General features: G+C 40.2%; 2 protein-coding genes across 3 annotated transcripts; both read left to right on the forward strand.

Annotated features, from left to right (window-relative positions):
* Positions 1-120: 120 nt before the first annotated feature.
* On the forward strand, positions 121-19,601 carry MCM8 (minichromosome maintenance 8 homologous recombination repair factor). 2 transcript variants are annotated; one of them, XM_069787426.1, is made up of 19 exons: positions 121-240; positions 374-544; positions 728-802; positions 1,313-1,395; positions 1,573-1,722; positions 2,477-2,580; positions 4,548-4,746; positions 5,593-5,678; positions 7,214-7,365; positions 8,435-8,633; positions 9,432-9,462; positions 9,744-9,884; positions 11,617-11,758; positions 12,373-12,568; positions 12,844-13,057; positions 14,027-14,236; positions 15,308-15,384; positions 15,884-16,073; positions 17,338-19,601. In XM_069787426.1, exons 2-19 carry the CDS (start codon positions 418-420, stop codon positions 17,428-17,430), a joined length of 2,469 nt encoding a protein of 822 aa, XP_069643527.1. In that variant the 5' UTR covers positions 121-240; positions 374-417; the 3' UTR covers positions 17,431-19,601. The 2 variants fall into 2 exon arrangements, with proteins under 2 accessions (XP_069643527.1, XP_009921408.2); XM_009923106.2 differs by having other exon boundaries at positions 142-544.
* Positions 19,602-20,169: 568 nt separating this feature from the next.
* CRLS1 (cardiolipin synthase 1) lies at positions 20,170-25,402 on the forward strand. Its single transcript, XM_069787427.1, has 7 exons — positions 20,170-20,738; positions 21,103-21,240; positions 21,861-21,990; positions 22,478-22,563; positions 22,983-23,051; positions 23,386-23,477; positions 25,074-25,402. Exons 1-7 carry the CDS (start codon positions 20,334-20,336, stop codon positions 25,159-25,161), a joined length of 1,008 nt encoding a protein of 335 aa, XP_069643528.1. The 5' UTR covers positions 20,170-20,333; the 3' UTR covers positions 25,162-25,402.
* Positions 25,403-25,928: the final 526 nt, after the last annotated feature.

Below are 25,928 nucleotides of genomic sequence, written 5' to 3' on the forward strand. Positions count from 1 at the left end.
CAAGAGCCGGCCAGTGAGGGAGGGAGAGCCGCTCCCCCTCCCCCTGCACCATGGCAACGCCATATGCTCCCTCGTGATTGGTTGCGGCGCCGGAAGGAGCGTATCGGCGCCAAAATAAAACTCTGAGAGGGGGTACGAACGCCCTCGTGAGTGGTGGCCCTTGTTGCGGGAGGTCGGTGTCGTTGTTTCGTTTCCTCATCGCTAGGGCCGCTTAACGGGGCTCCTCTTTGCTTCCTTGTGGTAGGGAGAGGGAGGCTGGGTCTTCCTCAGGGCCTTCGCTCCTAGCCCCGCAGGGGAAGCCCGCCTCCGCCCCCCCCGGCAAATAACCCTCGTTTAAATTAAATATCTTCTGGTAAAACTTCTGTTTCTTTAGCTCAGTTTGCCGTCGCGTCCCCAAACTGACGCCTGCGGAGCGAGATGAGTAGGGACCTCAGAGGCAGGGGATGCGCCCGGGGAAGAGGCTTTCAGGGGTGGCGAGGAGGATGGCGAGGTGGATGGCGAGGCAGAAGACAGAAGGGAGAGTGGAGAAGGATGCCTGAACCTGGTGAGCCGGCTCCTGTCTTTCTACCTGTTTTCTGAAGCCACGATTCTTTTCTTTTGACCCACTTTTGCACTAGGCAATTACAGCACTTTGCCTCTCGGTGGTCAAATGAATCACTGAGAATAACACTTGCAAAGTTTTAGTATCTACATTGTTTTCATTCCCATTTTAATTTTTTTTTTGCAGTAAGATCTCAACTAGTTCAATCAACGTTGGACCAGTTTATTCCCTATAAGGGCTGGAAACTTTATTTCTCTGAAGGTATTTTTAGACCAAAATTATATGTAACGCATGCTTTATTCCATTTTTTCTAGAATTGATTATAAGTAGAGGGGATAAGTTCAACAGAAAGCAACTGAAATTCATACTTTTTATATAAAAACATGAATACAATAGAGATTTCAATCTTGTGGCATACTGTAATCTCTGTGGACTTCAAACCTCGGAAAGGAATCTTGAATAGTATAAAATACGGTCGTTCTTAAACGTGTTTGGTTAGCCACATAAAACCTGCATCTATTGAAGACTGGAATATACATACCTCTACTGTACTTTTCTTGATCCTAGGTGCTTGTCCTATGTCATCTTAGACAAAGTTCTGGTTTGTAACAGGTCTTATAATAGAACGTTACTGTGATACCAAAATGATCTATCATCTTCCTCAGTTTTGGAAAGCAGAAAAATAATAGAAGAGAAATTGCCTGTTTATGTATTTTGTGAAATGCACATAATTATTCCTGTCAGTTACTAACGTGGCATGTTTCTAATTAGCTTATGCTGACAAATCTCCTTTTGTCCAGAAGACTCAAGCCTTTGAAAAGTTTTTCATGCAACGCATTGAGCTTTATGACAAGGTAAAAACAAAACATATCCTGCCCTGACAACCTATTGTTGATACACAAAATTTGTAATGTTATTGTATTTTCTCCATCAAAAATAATCTCAGTATAGATATGAAATGTTTATGACATGACTTGGTTGTTTTGTGTTTATAATTTGAAGTGTATTTTATAATTTAAAATGTTTCACAGGATGAAATAGAAAGAAAAGGAAGTATCCTTGTGGATTATAAGGAACTAATACAAGACAGAGAATTGACTAAATCAATACCAAATATATCTACTGAATTAAGGGATATGCCTCAGAAAATACTGCAATGTATGGGTCTGGCGATTCATCAGGTAAATATGACATTCTAATACATAGAAGCATAACCCTTACAACGAAAAAGAATCAGTGGGACAGAGAGGCAATTATGTCATAAACGCCAAACCTCTATGCTTTTCTCTCTTACAGGAAATTACTGTCTATTTAAAATTCAAACTCTTCCATTTCTCTACCATTTCTGTATTTCATGTTTTAAAAATGCTTTGGTCTTGGTCCATTTTGCTTATTCATTGCCAAAGCCGTTGACTAAAACTAAATGTAGTTCTAACTTATGTTACTCCCTACTGGGAGTTCTAATTCCTGGTTTTTGTAATTTACTGTGAGTTATTTGTGCAATGTGTCCCACCTCGTGCAGCAGAACAACAGCTGGTGGGTGAATGGTGAGCAGATTCAAGAATTCCTGGCTCTGTTCAGTGTCTCTTAAAGTAGTATGTCACTGCTTGCTGACAGACAAGTTCTCAGATGTGTGTGCTTTAGTCAAACGAAACTCCACACATTGATCACAGGATTAAAGATTATTATATACTTTTTTAAAATTAAAAAACCAAACACAACAAATATGTTGATTTAAAATTCCATTTAAAATGAAGCTTAATACTGCTCAGAAGCAGAGAAACACTGTTTAGTGGGGGGTCGCTGAACAACAGAGAGCTCTTTAGACTTCAGTAGGGGGATCTGATTGTAAGGGATGGTAAACGAACTTAATAGCAAATTGAATCCATGTTGCATGGCACATTCCATTTGTGTCTGCCTTTCTGTTCTGTCTAGGTGCTAACAAAGGACCTTGAAAGGCATGCTGCACAGCTGCAGGTGCAGGAAGGATTACCACTTGATGGAGAACCTATAATAAATGTGCCTCTCATTCATGCGAGGTAATGGGTGTTGAGTATTTGGTTGTTGTTTTTTTCCAGGAAAATCTATTTGCTGCTTGTCTGATGGTTGTCAGTGTCCATCCATGGTGCTGAAGGCAGTATTTATTTTATTGAGAGACTTGACTCTGTGAAGCTATTTCCAGAAGAAGAGTCTACACTTTTGCTTTTTCCTTCACCATGACAAAGGCTAAACTGTCCTTGTGAAGAAAAAAGTAAAACAAAACCTGCTTAAAAGTTGAACAAACAGCTTGTAACTAGAAAAGCTTGTGAGTAGTGAAGTAACTTATAAGTAGAACAACTATTCTGTGAAACATGTATTGATTAAAAACAGAACTATTTAAATTTCTGCTGTTTACTGGAGAAGTTAGGAAGTGCTTATGATCTAGCATTTTGTTAGCAAAAGTCTCGTCTTTGTAAGGAGGCTGATTTGGAGGGTGTGGACATAAACTACAGCTGGTAATATTTATTATTCTTTGTTTGGATGTTTTGAAAGTGGTGTATGAACATGTGTTATTTCATATTAGCTTAAACCTAGTAAATGATTATTGGTAGACAGTCTGAAGAATATTATTTCTAATTAATCAAACTTAAATTAGAAAATAAGAAGCTGAGGTTACACTAATTCTAAATAAGCATGTACTTACAAGAATCATAATTACTGTTATAATTTTTAAAATGTGATTTCCTTTGAGTTCTTAATGAAACAAGTCCTTAGCACAATTTTATTTTTTTTCTTTATCAGAAGTAATGGTGTCTCAGACTTCAGGAGTCTGAGGGGGACTGGGAGTATAAGCCCTGTCTGAGTTTAAATTACCTTTTTTTTTTTTTTAAATTCTGTGCTGGTGAGGGCTTGGTATGGGAAAGCAGCATGTTTTGGCATGACAGGTGGATTTAGTTTGGGGGTTTGTCACACTATAATATATTTTTAAGTTTTGCATTGTTATAAAACTGCACACTTTTAATTACACAGTAAAATGTGTTTAGAAAAAACCTGTGGCCGAAAAAGGTATATACAAGCTCTCGGATTCTAAAGGACAGTTAATGGACCATTATGCTTTAGAGGGAAGTATTCAATAAGTCAAAAAATATCATGCTTCTAAAATGGTTCTGCAGCATAGGCAGGGTTGAACGATGAGATGGTGGTGTTCAGGGGCCTAAGTGGAGGGAGCAGGGAAAACCCTGAATTTCAGGAGCCAGACTCTTCTCATTGGTGCCCAGTGACAGGACAAGGGACAGTGGGTACAAATTTAAACACTTAAAATTCCATGTGAACAAAAGAAAACACTATTTTACTGTGAGAGAGGTTGTGTAGTCTCCATCCACAAACATAATCAAAACCCAACTGAACATGTATCTGCACAACCTGCTCTAGCTGACCCTGCTTGAGCAGGGGGGTTGGACTAGACCCCTGAGGTCCCTTACATGATTAAACAATTCTGTTTAAAGTTTGTTATTCTGAATTATTTGGCTAGGTATTCTTTGTTGTCCTTAACAAGGTGCAGTGTGTTGTACCTGATGACAGGTTCTCATGTCCTTGAAACATGAAAACTCACCCCTCCTTTTGGAGCACAGGCATAATAAATCTTTGATCCTGCTATGTTGCAAGTGTAAACCCTGGTCTTAATCTGAAATAATTCAGAGATGGTTATAGATGACTATAAAGTAATTTCTGTTGTATCACTAGTCTCAGTTATTTACAGGAGGGAGGTGTCACTATATAAACAAACTGTACAGCTGTTGAGGTTATATACACTTGAGTAATATTAAATGTTATGCTGCTTTCTAGAACAAGAATTGAAGACCGTGCCATGGGTCCACAGACAAAATATTTCTGATCATTCCTCTGGATTACTGTTAATAATTGGGCATGGGATTTTTTTTTTGTTTGGGTTCTGGGGTTGTTTTTTTGTTGTTCTGCATTTAAGTATGATAAGCTTTCAAAATGTTAATGCTCAGCTTTTGTGTAGGGTGTACAACTATGATCCGCTAACTCAGCTGAAAAACGTTCGGGCCAACTGCTATGGGAAGTACGTTGCCTTGCGTGGTACTGTTGTGCGTGTCAGTAACATTAAGCCGCTGTGCACTAAGCTAGCTTTTGTATGTGGCTCATGTGGAGATGTTCAGGGTGTTCCTCTACTTGACGGAAAGTATACTCTTCCAACTAAGGTAAGTTAAAACCATTTAACTTCATACTTCTCCCTTATCTGTAGTGATTTGACAAAAAGCAGTACCATTGGTATTAAAAAAACAAACAAACAAAAAACCCCACCCAAAACCAGAAGAAATTTTAAAGCTGGGTTAAACAACTGACACATTAGAAAAAAATTAAACTTGCCATGCAACTTTGTATTACTGCATACCCTTGTTTTTTGAAAAAATTGTATCCTGCTGAAACAAAAGCAGTATGTAGAAACTCCCTCAAATCTAGGGAAAAATAAATAATTTCAATTCCATTTCACCAGTTACATTTAAAAAGCCTCCTCCACCTCACTGTGGTGGTTTTCTATGCTTAGATTGGGGAATTTTTTGTGGGTTTTCTTTAGAACTTTCTATTTTAATTTCACTGTTTTTATCTGGATTAAAGTCATTAGACATAGGACAGTGCCCAGTTATTTTATGTTATCTGATGTGCTCAAGTGAAAGCAACATCTGCAAATATTTAAAAACAAACAAAAAACTCAACAAATGAACAAACAAAACCCCCACAAAAAAACCTCCCACCACCTCCCCTCCCCTGAAAGCCAGAAACTCAAACCTGTTCACCAAGGGGATCATATAATTCAGCTGTATTTGCTTTAACAACTATGAGTCAGGGTTCTGGTGTCTGTGCTCAATAGCTCTTCGTTAATTATGTATGTGCTAATTTGTAGCCCTAATTTAACTAGCTTTTTTTCCTGAAATGGTGTTAATGAATCGCATTGCTTTGCTTTCTTTGTTCTAAATCAAATAAGGCAATTTCAAATTACAATTTTAAAAAAGGTTGAGAATGAGTTAGAATTACTATTGTTACAGTGCCTTGTTCCGGAGTGCCGTGGCCGATCCTTCACAGCTGACAGAAGCTCTCCTTTAACCACTACAGTGGACTGGCAGTCTGTTAAGTAAGCATGTCTTCCCTTCTGCACAAAAATATAATGCATCAGGGTAGTAAAAAAGTGACAGGATGGCTTGTTCCATGTTACATTGTGTAATTTTAATAATTTGCTTTTGCAGCAAGCACTCTTCAAGACTTGTATATACAAAGCAGTTGTTTCATCGGAGCACTAGTATACTTTGTATATTAAACCTACCTAATATAATAGCTTCTTGGAAATTCCTCCTACTATGACTGAGTTCTTTGAGAAACGTTCAGTTTGTGCTCTTTGCAGCTTTTCTTGATAATTTCTAATTGCATCTATTATTTAATGATTCCCTTTAATGACCTGTAAGTCAGATAGAAAAGCCCTATTAAATTATGTTGGTCAACTGTGACAGTTGACTTGAATGAACTGAAAGTAAATTTGAGGGTTAAAAATCTTAGTTCGAAGTGATACTATGTCCCCTAGTCCTTAAGGTACACTAGTAGAAGGAAATAGTGCTGCGCCTGCCTATTCATCTACTTTCTATGTCTAATCAGCAAGCAGGTATGCCTAAAATTTGTGAGACCTTTGCTATGGGGGAACAAGTTGCAGTTTCTACAAAAATTAACAATGTTAAAGTGTAGGAAGGTGGATGGTGGATCTGGTTTTCATCACTTCCATCTTACTATGTGCTATTAGAGCTATGACCATCCTACTATTGCCCCATAATATATGTTCAGAAGAGAGTCACGTGTTGTTTCTTGTCCATCCCATTAGCTTACTGCAATAAGGGTGTCAGCTTGCAAAAAAAAGGACCCTGCTTACTTTTTCCCACTTCTTACATTCAGATTCTGTAAGTTCACAAGCTCTGTATCAAAAGTCTTAATGTGCCAAATGACATCTAAATATGTTTCCTTTATTGACATTCTGTGATAAAAGTAATATTAAAAAATCATTAAAACCACAGTGATGACATTCTTGTCAGCAGCTCTAGAGGGTGCTGTTTATCACAGCTTCCTAAGAAAAGCTTGACTGAGCTTCAAGGAAAACTATTGGAGCTCTAAGCGCAGAGCCAAAATTGGAACCTCGTAAAGAACTTGTTAGTTGCTAGCCTTTTACGACTATACAAAGAGTGAGCTACTGTTCTTATGATCCAAGGAATTTCTTGGGCTTTGCTAGGGTTAAAATGCCAATTAAGCATTCATCAGGGCTATAATGTCTGACCTCCTAATTTTTGTATATGAGGTCCATCTTATTTCATGTACTGTACTTATTTCTACATGAACATGCTCATCAGTCCTAGAAAGTCTGAATTTCAACTTTATTATTTCTGGAGTTCATAGTTATTGTCTTTCCAGGTCTTATGCATAATGTATACCCATTTATTAAAGTCTGAATTGAAAAAGTCTGTTTCTCCAAATTCAGCACTGCTGTTTCTAGTGTTTATCAGGGCATTTCTGCTGTCTCCTTTTCAATTTAGAAAGGATTGGTTGGAAGCACACAGCTGCAGATCTTGTATGCCATAATTGAATTGGAAGTGTTATGCATGGAGTATACGCTCACCTTGTGTTTTGCAGGGTGCAGGAGCTCATGTCAGATGATCAGCGAGAAGCAGGCCGAATCCCTCGCACAATTGAATGTGAACTGGTGCAAGATCTTGTGGACAGCTGTGTCCCGGGAGATATGGTCACAGTTACAGGAATAGTAAAGGTGTCAAGCACTGAGGAAGGTAAAATACATCAACTGAGAACACCTTCTTCCTAGGGTGGGGATTTTTCTAGTGATTACATAAGAACAACAGTCATCCCCCTTAATTTGAACTCTCAAAGTTGTAAACACATGAAGTGTATGTTTCTTCAGAAGTTCCCAAAGTTTTATAATGAGAAGTTATTTTGTAAAAGCCAGAAGCAGTGCTGTCCAAGAAGAGCACTGGCTCTAGTGTCCACTGAAAGGGAGGGGGGTTCACAACCCACTGGTCTAGACTCAACTGTGGTCCTGAATCTGAAGTGCCAGTCTGACACTGGATGTTTTAGTATGTCAGCTGATAGGAAAGCCTTCTCTGGACCACTGATGTAGGGGGGACATCCTTATTTCCTGAATTCTTGCTGAGACTTGTTATTTGCTTAACATTTTCCCTTTAATGTCTCCTTCAAACGATAGGAAAACTGTCACGCTGTTGTGAAGGAGTATTATCTTTCTTAGCTTAGTCCTCCCTGGAGAAATTTTACAACTTTTTTATTCTTTTTTTTTCCGTTTTTTTCCAAAGTGAAGAAATATGTTGCACATAGCTGCAATAGAATATATTGCAGAGAACTGCAGTACTGATTTACTGTGAGACCACATTCTCTGCTCAGTAATCATTGTGGGATATAGAAAAGTATTAATTATTAAGCTACATGTTTAATTCTTCTGCACTATGGATTTTTTCCTCTAAATATTGAGTGGAAATATTTTATATTCAATTTTTATTTGACTACAATAATGTAATAATATTTACAATTCCTGGAAAACTTCATTTATTCTGGGAGAAAATTCTCTCTCTATATATATACCTTCCTAATCCAGTGAAATAATTTATTGTGTACCTAAATGGAGGGAACTTGAAAAACAAATGTAACTGGAAACTTACTTACTTTGCATCAATTTTTGAAAATGCAGATGTTCAATTACTTAAATATGAACATTTTGCACATGACTGTACTTAATATTTCTGAATGACCCTATGCCATTTGTAAATAATATCAGTACTTAACAATAGAAAAAAATATTCCTTCGTCCTTTCTCAATTTTTCTAACAGGACCTTCCAAAAATAAGAATGACAAGTGTATGTTCTTGTTGTACATTGAGGCAAATTCCATCAGCAACAGTAAAGGACAAAAACAAAAGAATTTTGATGATGAGACTTTTCAAAGGTCGTTCATGGAGTTTTCACTTAAAGACCTCTATGCTGTTCAAGAAATTCAAGCTGAGGAAAATCTGTTCAGGCTCATTGTGAAGTAAGTTGTGTCAGACCTAGACTAGGTCTAGGATTAGACATCTGAATCAGCATGACCACCTTCAGACAAACATGACAGCTAATCTTAAAGTTATGAAATGTCTAAGGCTTGTGCAATAGATACCACAGAGATTAACAAACTTCAGTGGGCAAGGGGCTTGGGAGGAAGTGGAAGTATTGCAGTGGGGATGTTAGGACTTTGGGAGGGATTTAAGGATATGGGGAAGTGAGGAGTGTTTTAGTTCAACTCTGAGACAGAAAGCTATGGTTAAAAAAAAAGGCAGTTAATTTTGCTCCTCGCTGAGTAAATTCAACTCATGAGTACTGTTTTGTTCTCCACTCTGCTTTTCTGCAGCAGAGGAAAGAGGTGCAAGAACTGAGCAGGGGCTGTGAAAGATCCTCAGTTCAGACTGAGAAGTACTCTTCTAGCTGGAGTGTCCCTCAGGCCCTCCCAGTGGAGTTAAAGAACATGAAAGTAGCACCTTGAAAAGGAGGGTTACAGGTAGTTACTTGATTAAGATAAGAATGGGTGCAGAAACCACTGGGAAACTGGTTCTCCTCTGTGTTTGTGTGAACTCAAATGAAAGATTTTTCTTATTTCAAGCATATCTGGTTATCTGAAAATGTCAAGAAATTTGATGCTGCTGATTTAAACTGATTCTGTTGGAAATTCAGCAACAGCTAACCAAAAGTTTTATATGTTTATAGAAGTGTTCTGTAACAAGAGACAGAACAAGTGTTTATTTACTAATAATACAAGATCTATATTCCCCTTACATTAGTGTTCTTTGTTTTTCAGCTCTCTTTGTCCTGCAATCTATGGCCATGAGGTAAGTAATTTAACAGCTCTGCTTGCAATTTTAGTTTGATGTGTTTATGCCACAGTAAACTCGTAAAGGATCTATAAAGCTTATCTGGGGTGGGGGGAAGGGACAAGGACTGTATTTACAGGTGACTGTGACTCACAGTTGCTTTCAGTGTCAAGGTGGCAGCCTTATACCCTTAAGTTCAGCCATCCAGAAGGAAAGGGTTATTGCAGCCAATTCTAGGGCGCTGTTAGTATTGGTCACCATGATCAAATACTTATTAGTTTTGGTATGTACCACTACAGATTGTAAAGGCAGGTTTGGCCCTGGCGTTATTTGGAGGATGTCAGAAGTTTGTAGATGACAAGAACAGAATCCCAGTACGAGGAGATCCACATGTTCTGGTCGTTGGAGATCCAGGATTAGGAAAAAGTCAAATGTTGCAAGTATGGATTGATTTACTTCTATTGTCTTTTTGTATTTTTCTCTAATTTCTTGTTATCTTGACTTCTTGTAAGCATGGTAGAATAGCTGTGCTAAGACCGAAGGGTTGCTTGAGCCTGACTGGAGCCATCTATTCATGTAGGATGCCTCAAATGTAGGATAGTACCCAAAGGGGTCCCCAGCTGTCCTCTCCTTCCAGGAAGCCTTGCAGAAGGGATCAGGCCTGTTAAAACACTTATCAAAGCAGGCATACTTGGTCAAGTGTGTGGGCTTTCAAGTATAGGCTTGCTGCCCTGCCCGGATATAGTTTTTTTTCTTTTCACCAACCTTTTTCCCTGGTGAGGAGTTTCACTCCTTGTCTTCGTTTAGCTGATTTGTTGTCAAATAAAATAACTACACTCTCGGAACTAATGCAATGTTAGATACCATGTCACTCACCTTCTGTGAGGTTTACTTCCATTCTCTTGCCCTATTTCTATGTTGCTAGCACAGATCTTGGCTTTTTGGGAAAGGGACCTGCTGCTGCATTTGGGTTTTAATCTTGGTGGACATTTCTGCATGACTGACAAAATCAGTTAGTAATAGAATTTTTTCATCTTAAACTGAATGGTTTTCAAGTTCCACGTCTTTTCCCATGGCTATCGTGAAGTGAAAGAGGGACAGAGTTCACCTAGACCTGCACCTTTGCATACCTCATTTAAACATACCTTATTTAAAAAGTCTGAGTCTTTCTAATGTGGGCATGTTATGTTAGGATATCACTTGCAATAACTTAAGTGATGGATTTGCATGCAAGCATCTTGGCAAAGAAAATTTAACATTATTTTTTCATTGAATGGGGACTCTCTAGCATACAGTAGATGATTTCTTTTTTCACATTGTTACTAAACGGGATGCCATTCAAGAAAAGCTAGTAATCTGTTCCTCAGATAAGACCCTGAGGCAAGGCTCCTCTCAGTCATCACTGTCACAGAAAAAAAATTCCAGGGAGAAAACCAAAGCTGTGTCAGAGTGAGGGGTTTTTTTGGTTGTTTTGGGGTTTGTTTGGGTTTTTTTTATTCAATATTCAGTGCCTGTCACATATCTGGTACTGAACAAATATGCTTTGGCTATTATCTTTTATTTAAAAGAGGCACCAGTAACTATAGAGATTTACTGGGAAAATCCAGTTATAACTATTCTAGGCAAATTTAACTGCAACATGTCTGTGTTCAAGCTTACCATGCTTTGCTTTTCTAGTTCTTATTTCCAAATTATAGGCTGCTTTCTGGATACTAGAGGCATGGAGAAGACTAGGACTGTCCTTTATCTCCTAGTTTTGGGGAGAACTATGCATGCTTCCTATGAAGTAGCATGTGTTGGCCACTAGCATAAGATATGAGTCTAAATAGACCTGGGGTCTGAAGATACAGAAACTATATATATCTGCAATTCTGTGACGGATAGCGTGTTCCCAAGCATTTCAACATACTTTGAAATCTAAGTGCTGTGCCCGAGGTCCTAGTAGTTTTGATAACACAATAGATATGGCTGTGCCGCAAGTATTGTGACCAAAGTTATTCCTACTATTACGCAGAGTTATGTCTCCTCGGGCTGCAAAGAGTTGTAACTTTACTGTTGAGCCACATTAAGTAGAAAGAAACAAATTTGAGTTTACTTTGAATTGTTTCTCTAGAATAAGGCTTATGAAATTCTTCATTTTGGGGAAGGAAAAAGTGTTTATTTCTCTTCTAGGCAGTGTGTAATGTTGCTCCTCGTGGTGTGTATGTTTGTGGCAATACTTCCACCAGCTCTGGCCTGACTGTTACACTGTCTAGAGATGGTGCTTCTGGAGATTTTGCCTTGGAAGCTGGTGCTTTAGTGCTCGGAGATCAAGGTAATACATGTAATGCTACAGGTTTTGAGTTGTGGGGGTGTGTGTGCTGCTGAGTCTAAGATTAACTACAGTGCTTGCATAACTGTGGACTAAAAATTAAATTTAAAGTATGATATTGGCTTTCCACATCTTGGGAAATTCTGAGCTTCTCCAGTGACTTCTCTGGAGGTGGTGCCTGCTTTCCTAGGGCTTAGGATGTGTGTGAAACTGGAGTTCTGTGATTCACATACCGGCTGTACTTAATGTGTCAAAGAACTAGGATTTCCTTGTTGAGAAATCTCTGACTTAATGGCAGCTGCTGGACTCTTACTGTTTTTGAAAAATAGCTGGATTATGAGATTTGCTGTCTATTTCTATTTTTAAAAAGCTTGTTTTGTCATCTTAATGTGTAATCAAGACACTGCTTCTGCAAGCCAGGCCAACTTCATAATGGTTCAGCTGCGGCACCATGAAATGAAAACAAACCTTGCTGAAATGGAGACTTGGTCTGATGTCTCCTGCCATCCCTAGGACTCTAGGTTGGACTTCTGATGTAGCACTGGATTGTAGCATATACTTGTCCATCAGTTAATGTGTTTTCTAATAAGTCTTTGTCCTGTGTTAATTGCTTCCAGGAATTTGTGGAATAGATGAATTTGATAAGATGGGAAACCAGCATCAAGCTTTGTTGGAAGCCATGGAACAGCAAAGCATCAGCCTTGCTAAGGCTGGCATTGTTTGCAGTTTGCCAGCGCGGACGACTATTGTTGCTGCAGCAAACCCAGTTGGAGGACATTATAACAAAGCCAAAACAGTGTCTGAGAACTTAAAGTGAGCACTCTCTGAAATGCTGCTTACATAGTTCACATTCTGGAGTAGATGCTTCTGGCAGTCTTGTAGCTTGTATATAATTGCTTTCTAGTTTCCTGGAGCTTGAACACAAACCTACTGTAATAATTTTTCATGCCTTTTGAGAGAGAAAATGCTGTTCTACTTTATTCTGAATGAATGAGACAAGATTTTTTAAGTGTCTTTGAAGTGGAGCAGAGTTGCTGTAATTTTTCCACTTCTTTGAGTACTGTGTGATTTTCTTGTCTTTACTCTAGAATGGGGAGTGCTTTACTGTCAAGATTTGATCTAGTTTTCATTTTGCTGGACACCCCAAATGAAGACCATGATCACTTGCTGTCTGAGCATGTGATGGCAATCCGAGCGGGAAAGCAGGCAGCATGCAGCAGCGCTGTTGTGACTCGTGCCAACACACAGGATCGCTCTGTTCTCGAAGTTGTTTCAGATCGACCGCTGCTTGAAAGACTAAAGGTAGGACTTGTGCTGTGACTGTTGCTATGCCCCTTCCTGTGGTGTTCCTTGCATTGGGACCTGGCAACCCTGACCTGCTGGATGTCCTTCATCAACCACTCCCATTCTTCTCATGATAGTTGGCTCTGAAGTAAAGAGGAAGCATTTAAGGCTCCAGCCACCAGTTTCTCCCAATTGTATGTTGTAGCTAACATTACCCATCCTCCTGGAGCTGCTAAAGATGTGTCTCAAGCCACCTTCATCTCCACACAGAAAAAAAATCTATTAGTTCAGATGGTTTGAGGTTTTTTTGGTTTTTGTGGGGTTTTTTTCAGTAGTGAGAAGGCACTTTGCATGAGATGCTGTAAAGCAAATTTGCTGTGTTAGATTTCAATAAATAGCTACAGAACTAGACTGGATATACTAATCTGATATAACACAATGTGCTGTGAAGTATTGAATCCAAATAAAGCAGTGTGTAAACAAATCCTTGGGCATCTGCAACTCATGACAGATTTGGGGATTATAGGAGAGGAAGCATATTTCTTATTAAACTTAAGTGATCAGTTTGAGGGCTGATATTGTCAAATACCAGGTCTTGGGAAAAATCCTCTACTGGAGCTAAACCCATGCACTTTTGGAAATGGGATATCAGCTGTGATAGTTTAATTTTCTGTGGAGCTATATCTTATAACAATTGGGAAATTGGATTTTCCCTTTTTGAGAAAGAGAATTCTTGATCTAGTTAAATCATATTTGGCACTTCTCATTGTAAATGAGAAGCTTTGGCTGCCTTTTCTGAAATGTCTTTAATTACATATCTAAGCATAGTGTATGGACTTTTTAAGTACATGGTTCATATATGAAGCACTAAAGCCCTTACAGTGAAGATTTCACTGGATAAAGCATAGAAGATAAGGTTTTATGTTAAAATTTGTATTGTATAGGGTTCTGTCAGACTGAAATCTAAGCTCTTTGTAATTGGGTTAGATCTTACCAGGAGAAAACTTTGATGCTATTCCACATCAGCTGCTGAGGAAGTATGTTGGATATGCTCGGCAGTATGTTCATCCAAAATTATCTCCAGAAGCTGCTCAGGTCCTCCAGGAATTCTACCTTGAGCTCCGGAAACAGAACCAAGGAGTAGATAGCACACCGATCACCACAAGGCAGCTGGAGTCATTGATTCGACTTACGGAGGTAAATGCAAGCTGTAATACTTAAGGGATTGAAAGCGAAGAGATTATTCCTAAACTACTACTGATACCCTGTAATTTTTGACAGCTTATTTGCTTCTATGCTGCTTTGTTGTGTTTAAAAAAAAAAAAAAGAGAAACTGCAAGAGACTTGCAAATGCTTAAGAGCTACTGCTGCTTAAAGCCTGTTATAAATTAAAACACCCTGGAGGGGGTGGAAAGAGAATTGATCACATTCTCCCCAAAGGAGAAAAAGTAGGTGCAGGCAGGAACAAGCTGCTGCCCATCTTGAACTTTGAACTGCTGCTGTTTTCCTTAACACACGCCTTGATAACAGTATTTGTGATCTGCTGCTTCCCAAGAATACACTGTTAAAAAGTAAATAAACTCCAAGATGCAGCCTAATAATGTGAGTATGCAGGAGATGACATTGAAATGTGTCCTGGTTTCAGCTGGGATAGTTAATTGTCTTTCTAGTAGCTGGTATAGTGTTATGTTTTGGGTTCAGTGTAAGAATGTTGATAACGCACTGATGTTTTCAGTTGTTGCTAAGTAGCATTTAGACTAAGTCAAGGATTTTTTAGCTTCTCATGCCCAGCCAGCAAGAAGGCTGGAGGGGCATAAGAAGCCGGGAGGGGACACAGCCTGGACAGCTGACCCAAACTGGCCAAAGGGATATTCCATACCATGTGATGTCATTTATATCCAATCCTTTTATTTTTATTGTCATTTTATTATTGCTATTATTATTGTTAATAGTTTCTTCCTTTCTGTTCTATTCAACTGTTCTTATCTCCGCCCATGAGTTTTACTTTTTTTCCTGATTCCCTCCCCCATCCCACTGGGTGGGGGGAAGTGAGTGAGCAGCTGTGTGGTGCTTAGTTGCTGGCTGGGGTTAAACCATGGGAAAACGCTATCTAAAAAAAGAGAGGAATCTTCCTCTAAATCCTGTAGGTTCAGGTTACATCTCTGCTCTTAAAATTTGTGTGTGTTGTGAAAAAAATGCTACAAGTGCTCTACATCAGCTATAATGTATCTTAAATATACCTTTGTGGGTTTTTTGTTTTGTTTTAAGGCACGGTCAAGGCTGGAATTAAGGGAGAAATCTACCAGAGAAGATGCTGAGGATGTAATAGAAATAATGAAATATAGGTAATATACACTGCTTTAAAAATAAATAAAGCATCACAGTGCTATTCATTCAAAACTTTTTTTTTAAACACAGATATACAAATACAGTGAAGAAATGACCTGATAAAGTTTAGGCCCATGATACCAATATTCAGATTTGTTAGCTCTTCTTTAAAACTGACAGCAGCCCTAAGCTGAATACAGTTGCTTAGGCCTTTGAGTTGTATCATTGTAGTAGTTATGTATACCCATGCATATAACTTAAGGCATGAGGTGCTGCTAAAGGTTTGGGTTTTTTTCTCTTGTGTGATTACTTTCTGTTGTTGCAGTTGAATGATTTAAGTTCAAAAGTGTTTTGGACAGATGCTTAGTCTAAGTTCCCTAGATAGTGTCTTTCTTACTAGGGGATGGTTTCCTATGTGGCTTCTGGAAGCTTTCTCAAGCAGTTATGTGTCAGGAAGCAAATTAATGTACTCTTGCTTTTATCTCCTGTTGATATTTTTTTAATATGTATTTTTAGCATGCTGGGAACCTACTCTGATGAGTTTGGAAAACTGGACTTTGAACGTTCACAGCATGGATCTGGGATGAGCAATCGGTCACAAGCAAAAAGATTTGTTTCTGCCCTTAACAGTATTGCGGAGAGAACTTACAACAATCTCTTTGACTTGCAACAGCTTCGACAGATTGCGACAGAGCTACAAATACGAGTAAGTTTGGAAATCAAGCATTTCTTCAAGAACAAACTGCAAGACCAGTCAAAATTACTTATTGCAAAATGGAAAGTGGAAAAGGCATATCTGTCATGCCTCTCTGCAATGAACAGAAATAAGCAGCGTTTGCTGCTTTTAGACTGAACAATCTTCCTGAATTGACTTTGTCAGCTTTATTAATCCTACTAGCTGTTTGGCAGTAACAACTCTTTGCACTAGTAAGGGCTGGTTCTGCTTCTGAAGCTGGTCCTTAACAAGATTCTGCTTTGTTTTGTGAAAGGCAATTTTTGTTTCAGTATACTTTACTTCCTCTGGCTCCCCAGGGGACACACCTATTTTTGTTCCCAAATTTAGACTGTTGTGATTGTGACTGTCCATGATCTATTTCAGCAGTGCAGTGACATTTCTGCTTGGCCTTCTCTGGCCCAAATACGCCTTTTTGAGTTTTCATTCCTGCTTCAAGCATCCTAATGTTGTAACTTGATAGGAATATTGTGTAGGACACACGGCCACAAATCAGTTTTATCCTGTAACTGATTTGCATTCTGTACTTGTGGGGGACTTCAGCCAAACAAAAATATTGGTAGCTAATTCTACTTTTTGCTTCATGATAAAAATCTTTAAATGCCAATTTAAAACTTAAAACTGGATTTCAGGTTTAATGAGTGAAAAGTAGTGATAATGAATTTCTCTTTATGGGCAATAATGTTGTTCTTATTGCCTGGTTAACCTACTTTGGCCTGCTGGGGCGAGATAGCTTCAGTCTCCAAACTTGTTCAAACGTTGACAATACATAATCCTGTCTGACATAATGTGTTATTGTCAGCTCTCTTCTCACATGATCATTCATTCATCCAGCGACTAGCTACCTATATAGCTAACTCAATTAATTCTAATTTTCCCTTTATGTGTAGAATATTTCTTGCCCATTCAAAGTTCTATACCTGTAACAAATACTTGGAAATCAGTGAGAGTTGTAGAAATCAAACTTTTCTTTGGTAGATACTTGTGTTTCAGAACTTAGATTTATATACAGGTTACTCTGTATATTTTTTGCATGCTATGAAGTGTGTAAGTAAAGCACAAAAGCGTGCAACTGACTGTATGCCACCACCTAGTAGGCCAGCCATTTGCTAAGGAAACTAACCTCTTCTTAGCTCGCTTTATTTCACTAAGTTATTTCAAACTGTTTATGTTGCTTTACATCAGATAAAAGGTCATTCTTCCAATTTGATATTTATTTTTGTCTGTCTTTTCCCAGGTATCTGATTTTGAAAGCTTTATTGGATCCCTAAATGATCAGGGTTATCTTTTGAAAAAAGGTTCAAGAGTTTATCAGCTTCAGACAATGTGAAGAGAGCCATTGTGATAAACTTTCTTGAGACATAATTGTTACATCCAGAATGGACTGATGGACCTGCAGCAATAAAGCACACTGAACTGCAGCGTAGCACAGTAGTTGATGCTCTGCTGGCACGGTCGCTTACTGAGGTGTGGGACTCCCTTTCAGAAACTAGCAGTTGCCCGCAGGCTTGCTTTAAGCTGCCATAGGACAAATTGACATGTGGTATTGCTGCTTGACTCATTCTGTAGGTCTGCTAGCCCAAATGAGACTCTGTAAGACTAGCATGTACTTTATCCACCTTGAGGAGTGCATAGTGTGTTTTATATTGACATTATCACAGTGCCATAACAGATTCTACTTCCAAAAGAGATGTTGGACCCACAAATTTAAAACCAGAAATCTTTTGTGAGAAGATGTGAGTTGCATTTTTAGCACTGTAGTTCATTAGAGGAATTTAAAGTATAGAAATGTTTCCAAAAAGTCAGAAACCTTCATGTTGAGACAACACAGTTTTATAGCTGTTAAGAAGTGATACCTTATTGAAACTGACTTGATTTTCTCCTTTGCAGCTCTGTGTTTATTGGTCTTTGTAGCTGAGATTTTATTTGAAACACAAGTCTGATTTAAGAAAATATCCTTATTACAATATTTAATTTGTAAAACAGGAACTGGATTTTATTTAGGTCTTTCATTAAACTTTTATATAAAAGAAATCTGTGATTTGTTCAAGAGCATTATACAGTAACAGTGAACACTGGTGTGGGTGTTAATGGCTGTTACCAGATATGTTAACATGAACATGTTACATCTGTTTCTGGGTAACTCTGTTCCTGCTGCAGAAGAATGTGTGTTCTGCAAGAGAGTAAAGTGCTGGATATTTCCTGACTTTTACAAAATTGGAATCATGGTCTAGTGCAATAAAATGGCAGATGAGAAGCTTTCAGTCTAAGTATTTGGAAAAAAAAAAATTCAAGCATGCATTGCTGATACTTCTGTTTTCCCTCCTTTATTTCTAAGGTAAAATATGATACATAAATTGTAAGACAAGAAAATAAGCTTCATCGTTTCTGCTTTTTTAAGTGACATAAGCATCTGATCTACAGCATGCTTCCACAGCAATTTTGTATGAAAATACAAGCTTTATAGATTTGAAAGAACATGTTAAACTGCTTAATGCTACCTTAGTGTGAATCTACTTCAATATCTAATTTGAAGGATGGGATGCTTAAGTGAAAACTAAGCAGCTATAGCTCTACACATGAACTCAAGTGGCAAGTAGCCTGCTCTTTCCAGGTTGTGTTTGCTCATGCAGGTAACTGTGGTCAATGGCTTTTTTTTTTAAATGTATGAACTCTCTGTCTACATGTGCATACAGTAGTTGTCATCTGTCCATGAGAGCATTTGGGCAGCAGAGGAGATGCACCTTCCTGTAAACTGGGAGTTAATCCTACATGAGGAGGCAACCTACTCTGTCACAGCTAATGGGAAGCAGGTGTTATATGTTGATTTCTTAACCTTCGCTAGCAGCTTACTGCAGAGTTTGGGGTGGTTTTGGTTTGGTTGGGGTTTTTTTGTTTTGTTTTCTACTTAGAAGAAATCTTCTCAGACTTGCACAATACAACTAGGGCATAACGGGTAGAGGACAGAACTGGAATTTCTGCCCTCCCTGCTCAATGTCACCATGTCCAGGTGTGGTGCTGAACTTTACCAGGTTCCTGCCAAACCAATTCTCTGCCTGTTGAGGTCCTTCTGGACGGCAGCAGGACCTCCTCCCTCCCGCCCCAGCCCCGGTGTATCTGCCACTCTTTTGTGTCACCTGTGCCCTTGCTAATGGTGCACCCTGCCCCAGCATCCAGGTCATGTTCTTCTAGTCCTGCCCTTGCCCTCCCCACATTTAAAAAATAATGATTAAAAAAAATATCTAATTGATGCAGTGGAGGAATTAATAAATTAAGTCATACACATTTTAGCTACTCTTGATTCTTTCAAACAGCTGTGGAAGAGGTAAAGTTAAATATCGTACATTCGACTGGTTGGGTTTTTTTGCTTTCCTTTGGGGTTTTTGTTTGTTTGTCTTTCAGTTGGTTGGTTTGGGGTTTTTGGTTGGTTTTATTTTTTGTTTGAAGAGCCTCCCTTTGTTTTGCTAGTTATTAACTGTTGTGTGTAATTAAAGCTGATTGAACACCTGGGGCTCAGGCCTTAGCTGGATGATAAACTGATGCCAGAAACCTGAACCATACCAGCGTCTCTGGGCGTTAGGGAAGGTGGGCAGGAACAAGCCTCAGACGCAAACAAGTGATTGCACCCAGAAAAGTAAATTCTTCTCCTTGAGCTAAAGTAAACGTGAGCGAGGGAGGGAGGGCGAAGAACAAGTACCTAGAACAAGAGACTTCTTAAGTCCTCTCAGGAGTCTCTTACGCTAAAGCAAACCTTCACCTTCCTCCGTTAAGGGCTTGCAAGAGAACAGCTGGAGCAAAAACGCGCGGCCCCACGGAGCCGCCCTGCCATGCCGCCACAGGCGCCGCCGTCCGCGCCCGCGGCCCCCGGGGGAGAGCCTCGGCCGGCAGGTAGGTAGTCCGGAAAACAGCGGAAAAGCGGGTTGCCCCTTATTTCTCCTCACAGCTGGGATTTATTTTTTAATTCGGCCGCCGGGGGTGGCGGCCTGCCGTAAAGCGCGCGGCCCGGCGGCGAGGGGGCTGCCGTAAAGCGCCGCAAAAAAGTCGCGCGTCCCCCCCACCCCTCGCCGCACACGCACCGCCTGCGGCTCATAGCGTGTCCCCGCGCGCCCCCCCCCGCCCCCGCCGGTCTGTCGGGGCGGCGGATGGCGGCGGCGGCGGCGGCGGGAGGCCGCTCGCTCCCGCGGGCAGGGCCGCAGCGCGCGTAGCGGCCGCGGGCAGGCGCCACCCCACACCATGCTGGCCGCCGCTTGGCTGGGCAGGGGTTTCTGGGGGCTCCTCCGCGGCGCGGGGCGGAGGCGGCCGGGCGGCGGCGCAAGGCCTCTGGCCGGCCGACCCGGGGCGGTGGCGACGGCGGAGGGGCGCGGCGGCGGCGGCGGCGGGGCGGGCGGCCGCCGCCATGGCAACAGCGGCGTCTTCTGCCTGGCGGCGGCCGCGGGGACTCTGGCGGGGCCGCGCGCGGCGCCGGCCCTGCGGCAGCACCAGCGGCTGCTGCGCGAGCCCCAGCGGTTGCTGCGCGCGCCCGCCGCCGCCTGGCGCCTCCTCAGCGGCGGGAGCGGGCAGCGGCGGGCGGGGAGCGGCGGCGCCGGGCCGCCGGAGCCCCCCCGGGAGCGGCGTGTGGCGGGGCGCTACGCCGAGCTGGTACGTGACCGGCGCGGGGGGGAGCGGTCGCTGACGGGCGGGGGGCACTTGTTACCCCGTGGGGCGGCGAAGGTCCCGCTGCCTGAGGGCCACGGGTGTCGCGCCCGAATTTGCAGCCGAACGAGGGCTTTTGGGGTCCCTCGGTGGCGGGCGGCGTAACCTCCTTTTGAGGGCTGAGTTAATGTTTCGTAGTAGTTCGAGGCCGCGTCCCTGCGTCCTGCGCAAAGGGCAGGTCGGTTCCAGGAACTTGCAAGGCTTTCTGGCCGGTTCAGGTTCAAGCGCCTGTTTGTCTTGCTTAGTTCTGTTGGGCGCCAAGGTAGGGTTTGCCTTCCCAGCCTGAAGTCTTTGCTCTCTTGCTTTACAGTATGAAAACCCCTGGACGATCCCAAATATACTCTCGATGGCAAGAATGGGTTTGGCGCCAGTTTTAGGGTATTTGATCGTTGAAGAAAACTTCCGTGTTGCACTAGGTGTCTTTGTTTTGGCCGGCGTAACGGATTTGGTATGTCTACGTCAGTTTGGAAATACTTTGGGGATAGCGTGGGTTAGGGTGATCCCATTGACGTGCATTGAAATTTGGACTCCCAATATAGAATGGAAATGAATAAAACAGATCCGTTTTGATAGTTGTCGTTTTCTAGGAACACTAAACGCATCCTTTGCGACATTGTGAAGGGAGCTCGCAGGTGCCTGAAGGGGACTTGGTGCTGGTGGAGCAACGGGAGATATCAGGGTTCCCTGACCAGCCCCGGGTGGGCATTGTCCAGTCAGTGCTTATGCATCTAGTGGTCTGTTGACATGTGCAGGTGTACCTGCTGCACCCATCATGACAATAGCAGCGTGAATTTTAGAACATCAGATACCTCTTCTCTCTCTCTCTCTTTTTTTTTTTTTTTTTTGAAATAATGAGAATTGAGTATGTTCAGAGGCTTCCAGAACCTGGAATACAGTGTGAAAAAAACCATGATAAAAATATCAGCTAACATGTATCATATTTCATCTTAGTTAAACTAGCTGTATTATATGATGTCATTCATGAAACATCTCTGTAACAGTAGCATATATAGACTATTTTTATTCTAAGTTTTCTAACAGAGAAACATTGAACTTTGTTTTTCATAGCTGGATGGATTTATTGCACGAAACTGGGCTAATCAGAAATCAGCTTTGGGAAGTGCTCTTGATCCTCTGGCTGATAAAATTCTCATCAGTGTGCTCTATGTAAGCCTAACTTGTGCAAATCTTATCCCAGGTGAGAAAATGTCAATTCCACGTACTATATAAGGTAAAGCAGCTAATTTTCTGTATAGTAATGTTTCTGTGTTTCTGGAAGGAAAACTTGTGTATCTCTTGGAACTCTTGCTTTGTCAGTTACACTTTGCTATGTGCTGCTATTAAATACTTAAAAAAACAGCCCCCCAATAGACCTCACAGAAAGCATGTGCTGCCATGTACAAAAACAACTGTTATATACTGCCATTTTCAAATGTAGCTTCTTTAAAGCAATAATAGTTAGTAGCTATATCAAAGATTTTCTCATAGACTGGATTGTTTTAAGACTTCACATTAAACCCTTTCAGAGGTTGTGTTAAAAATCTTCAGTCAGGCATAAAACCTTGTTCAGAAGTATTTGAGAGTGGTTATTTCTTCTTGCTTTATATTTTGTATTTATTCGGTTTGGTTTGGTTTTTAATGATGGGCGTGATTTTTCACTAGATCCTGTTGGCTTGGTTTTTCAGTTTCACTTACTTCCATGATTATTCTGAGGGATGTAGCGCTCATTGCTGCTGTTTTTTATGTGCGATACAAAACTCTTTCTCCACCGGTAAGTGTATAGCATTAAACAAAATTGTATGAACGTGTAACCATTTTATTTTTATTAAATCTTCTGTATTTTTACAAGTATAAAAAAAATGAATAAGCCTTTTAACAAAGTTGTAACCAGGAGATTTTCATCTTGAGACTTGAGGATTGCTCAAAACTTGGGTGGATAGCCTAAGATGTAATGCTGTGCTTGTTCTTTTGCCAGATAGATATGTAAGCAGAACAGTGTTTCATAAAATTGAGTCAGAGTACTGATAACTTTTTTTCCTGTGTGTGATGTGTAATAAATCATATAAGAGTGGTAGCAGTGTGATTCTTTAGTGCTACAATTGACTTTTCTGTATCACGTGAAGAGGTATATCAAATTGAATATACTGAATTGCCTTTTTTTTTTTTTCCCCTCTTTTCTTCCCCTCACAGAGAACACTCAGTAGGTATTTTAACCCCTGTTATGCTACTGCCCAATTAAAACCAACATTCATTAGCAAGGTAAGAGTAGTAACTCATTACAAAAGATAACCCTTCAGTACTTGGGGTGGTGTGTTGTAGTCTGGAGGGAGGGGGCTGTTTACTACTACTGCTGAGTGCAGTTTCAAAATAGTGCCAGCTAATTTGGAGGCAACTTAAATTCTGAAAGATTTTCAACTATACTGTCAGAGCACATGCTAATTTCGAGTGTGTAAGATGCTTCATTAAAAGAGGTTTCTAAATAAATTTTTTGTATACAGACTAAGACTTAAACCAGTAATAAAAGTGTATACTGGTATTCCTTGCATAGTACCTGTCTTCATTTTGGTCACATTTCCTGTTTTTCTTTTATCAGATGAATACAGCAGTTCAGCTAATTTTGGTGGCAGCTTCTTTAGCAGCTCCTGTTTTCAATTATGTGGACAGCATATATCTGCAGACATTATGGTAACTTACCTCTTCACTTTTTTTCAGATAATTTAATGTACTCCTAAAGAAACTGGTAATTGAGATTAATCTAATTGTGTGGAACAAAAAACCTGTGCCCAGATGATGTAATAGACCCATCTGCCTGAATTTTTACATGTTTATTCTTAACTGATGCAAGCGCTATATATTCATTGGTACTTAATTTACTATAGAAGCAAAAAGTAGTCAAATGAAACTAGTTAAGATCCAGGAATAATAGCTAAGAAACAAGTCTTCAGAATAGACACAGTGTACACAGGAAAAGTGTAAATTCAGATTAATAAAAAAGAAGGGCATGGGAAAAAAGGCTGCATGGATTCTTTATTTGTTCATGCTGTAAGTGTCCTTGAAAAAGCAACCTTGATATCAGGGTCTAAAAATAGACGGGAAGTGTTTTCTTATATTTGCTTTATACGGTACCTGCTATCTTGAAATCTAGTTTTCCTAAGCCTCTTTGAAAAGCACCTGAAGAAATCGGTGATTCCTGCTAGATTATAGGAAGGAAGGGGAGGGATTGAATGAAAACGGGCATACAGGAGCATACCACCTTAAATAATGGCTGTTCCTTTCACTGCTGTCATTGGAGATCTGAACTGTATCTGAATCTGAAATGTAGCGGGTGTTATAAGTGCAGTTATTTCTCCTGAGCAGTTAGGTAAGAGTTCAGAACAGAGGCTGAACAGCAGATAGCAGAGTTACTAAGTAGCTTAGTTTAAAGCAGTGGAAAAATGACTGTTATTTGTCTTTTAGGAAAAAAAACCAACCAACCAAAAAAAACGCAAAACCCAAAGCTTTTAAGGAACTAGGAACGTTGATCTTAACAGTCAATATGGTTTTTCATCCTGTTGGAAAGACAAATCTAGAATTACATCTGTTAGAGATGCTTACCTTGCTGCTTATCTGGGACTCTGAGAGAGTTACCCTGTTGTGAGAAATGCTGGGTGTAACTTACCAGGGTCCTCTCTAAACACTCTCAAAAATGACCTGGATGAGTCTGGCAGTGTGTCCAGGGAGGGGCAGAGCTGTAGCGGTGACTCACATCTGAATGGTGTCAGCCTTTGACGCAGAGGAACACTGCTAATTTAGAAATATATATATGGTGGTTACCCAGCTTCTGGGAAGGGAACAAAAGGGGCCGAAGCTGAAACTTGGGATTTAGCTTTGGAACTTGGTAAAATGATAAGTTCAAGTCTTGTATGATTTGAGTCCTCCCCAGTCATACTACCAAGGGATACTTTCTCCCATCAGTCAGTTCTCAAGCTGGTAAAAATGATATAGGGTACAAATACTGAAACAGATCTTTTGTCTTCCCTTCTCTAAACCAAGTGCTAATATGGTAAAAATTTGGCCTAGTATGCAATTACGCTGAAACATGCTACTTAGCGCTGGATGGCAGTTCCTTTGTTTATTTAATCCTCCACTTGGTGCTGAATTTCAGCATATAAACTGTAAACTGCATTTCTGTAGGACATAGTCCTTGACTGTGTCATGAAAAATAGGGAAGACTCTTACAAATAACACTTTTTATTATTGTACTTAGACTCAAATGACTTACAGGAACTATTTTCCCTAAAGGTGCATCACAGCTTTCACAACGGTGACATCTGCGTACAGCTATTACCACTACGGCCGAAAAACGGTTCAGGTGATAAATAACAAATGAAGTATTCCTGGAAGGACCGGGTCTTGGCAGTGTGGTGTGCTTTTACTGCCAAAGATGGTTGTATTGCAACTGAGTTTTGGATCAAGAAATCTTGTTTTTCTGCTTAAACCACGGCATCGCAATGAAGTGAAGTTTGAACATGTACTGTGTATATATATAGAGAGAGACTTTTCAGTGTATTTTTAATTTGTTTAAAAATAAGGTTGTTTACAAAAACAAATAAATAATATTCTTAAAGACACAGGTTACTGGTTGCTGCCACGTGCATTCTGAATAATTTTATACTTTTTTTGAAGTCAAAATATGCACTCTTCACAGGCTTTTTTTGTCATCTTCGTGCAAGGCAGTGAGTAGGCTGAGATCTGAGAAGAAAAAGCAATTATAAGAACAAGTTTGTCTTTGTACTTCAACCTAAGTCAGTAGACGAGCATTGCTCATTAGGACTTAATCAGCTTGCAGCGGAAGAAAGCATGTCATCGAGGAACAGTACCTTCAGAAATTTAAACTTGAGTGATGGAATTTTTACTTCATAATCTGTGGTGATACAGATAAGCCATGACGAGTTACTACCCTGCTCCTTTTTCTTTTTAAATGGGAGCAGTGGTGAACTGTATTCCTTAGAGAAGAGTTTTGAGTCTTTGAAAGGTCAGCTGTGCAGTGAGGAGTCTGTACCCAAATGGAGTTACATTTCTTATACTGTATATTCATTTCTAGTGATTGAAGGGAACTCTTGTATGTCCAGGTTCTTTAAAGCTTCTAAAGATGCC

Source organism: Haliaeetus albicilla, chromosome 7 (assembly GCF_947461875.1).
Source record: "Haliaeetus albicilla chromosome 7, bHalAlb1.1, whole genome shotgun sequence".
Taxonomy (NCBI): Eukaryota; Metazoa; Chordata; class Aves; order Accipitriformes; family Accipitridae; genus Haliaeetus; species Haliaeetus albicilla.

Bases quoted from the DNA above. Each gene is read 5' to 3' on its own strand.
- CRLS1 (XM_069787427.1), top strand. From the start codon at position 20,334: ATGCTGGCCGCCGCTTGGCTGGGCAGGGGTTTCTGGGGGCTCCTCCGC. The intron at 21,991-22,477 runs GTGAGAAAATGT...TTGGTTTTTCAG, and splicing joins TTGTGCAAATCTTATCCCAG to TTTCACTTACTTCCATGATT. The intron at 22,564-22,982 runs GTAAGTGTATAG...TTCCCCTCACAG, and splicing joins ACAAAACTCTTTCTCCACCG to AGAACACTCAGTAGGTATTT.
- MCM8 (XM_069787426.1), top strand. From the start codon at position 418: ATGAGTAGGGACCTCAGAGGCAGGGGATGCGCCCGGGGAAGAGGCTTT. The intron at 4,747-5,592 runs GTAAGTTAAAAC...CTATTGTTACAG, and splicing joins AGTATACTCTTCCAACTAAG to TGCCTTGTTCCGGAGTGCCG. The intron at 15,385-15,883 runs GTAATATACACT...ATGTATTTTTAG, and splicing joins ATAGAAATAATGAAATATAG to CATGCTGGGAACCTACTCTG.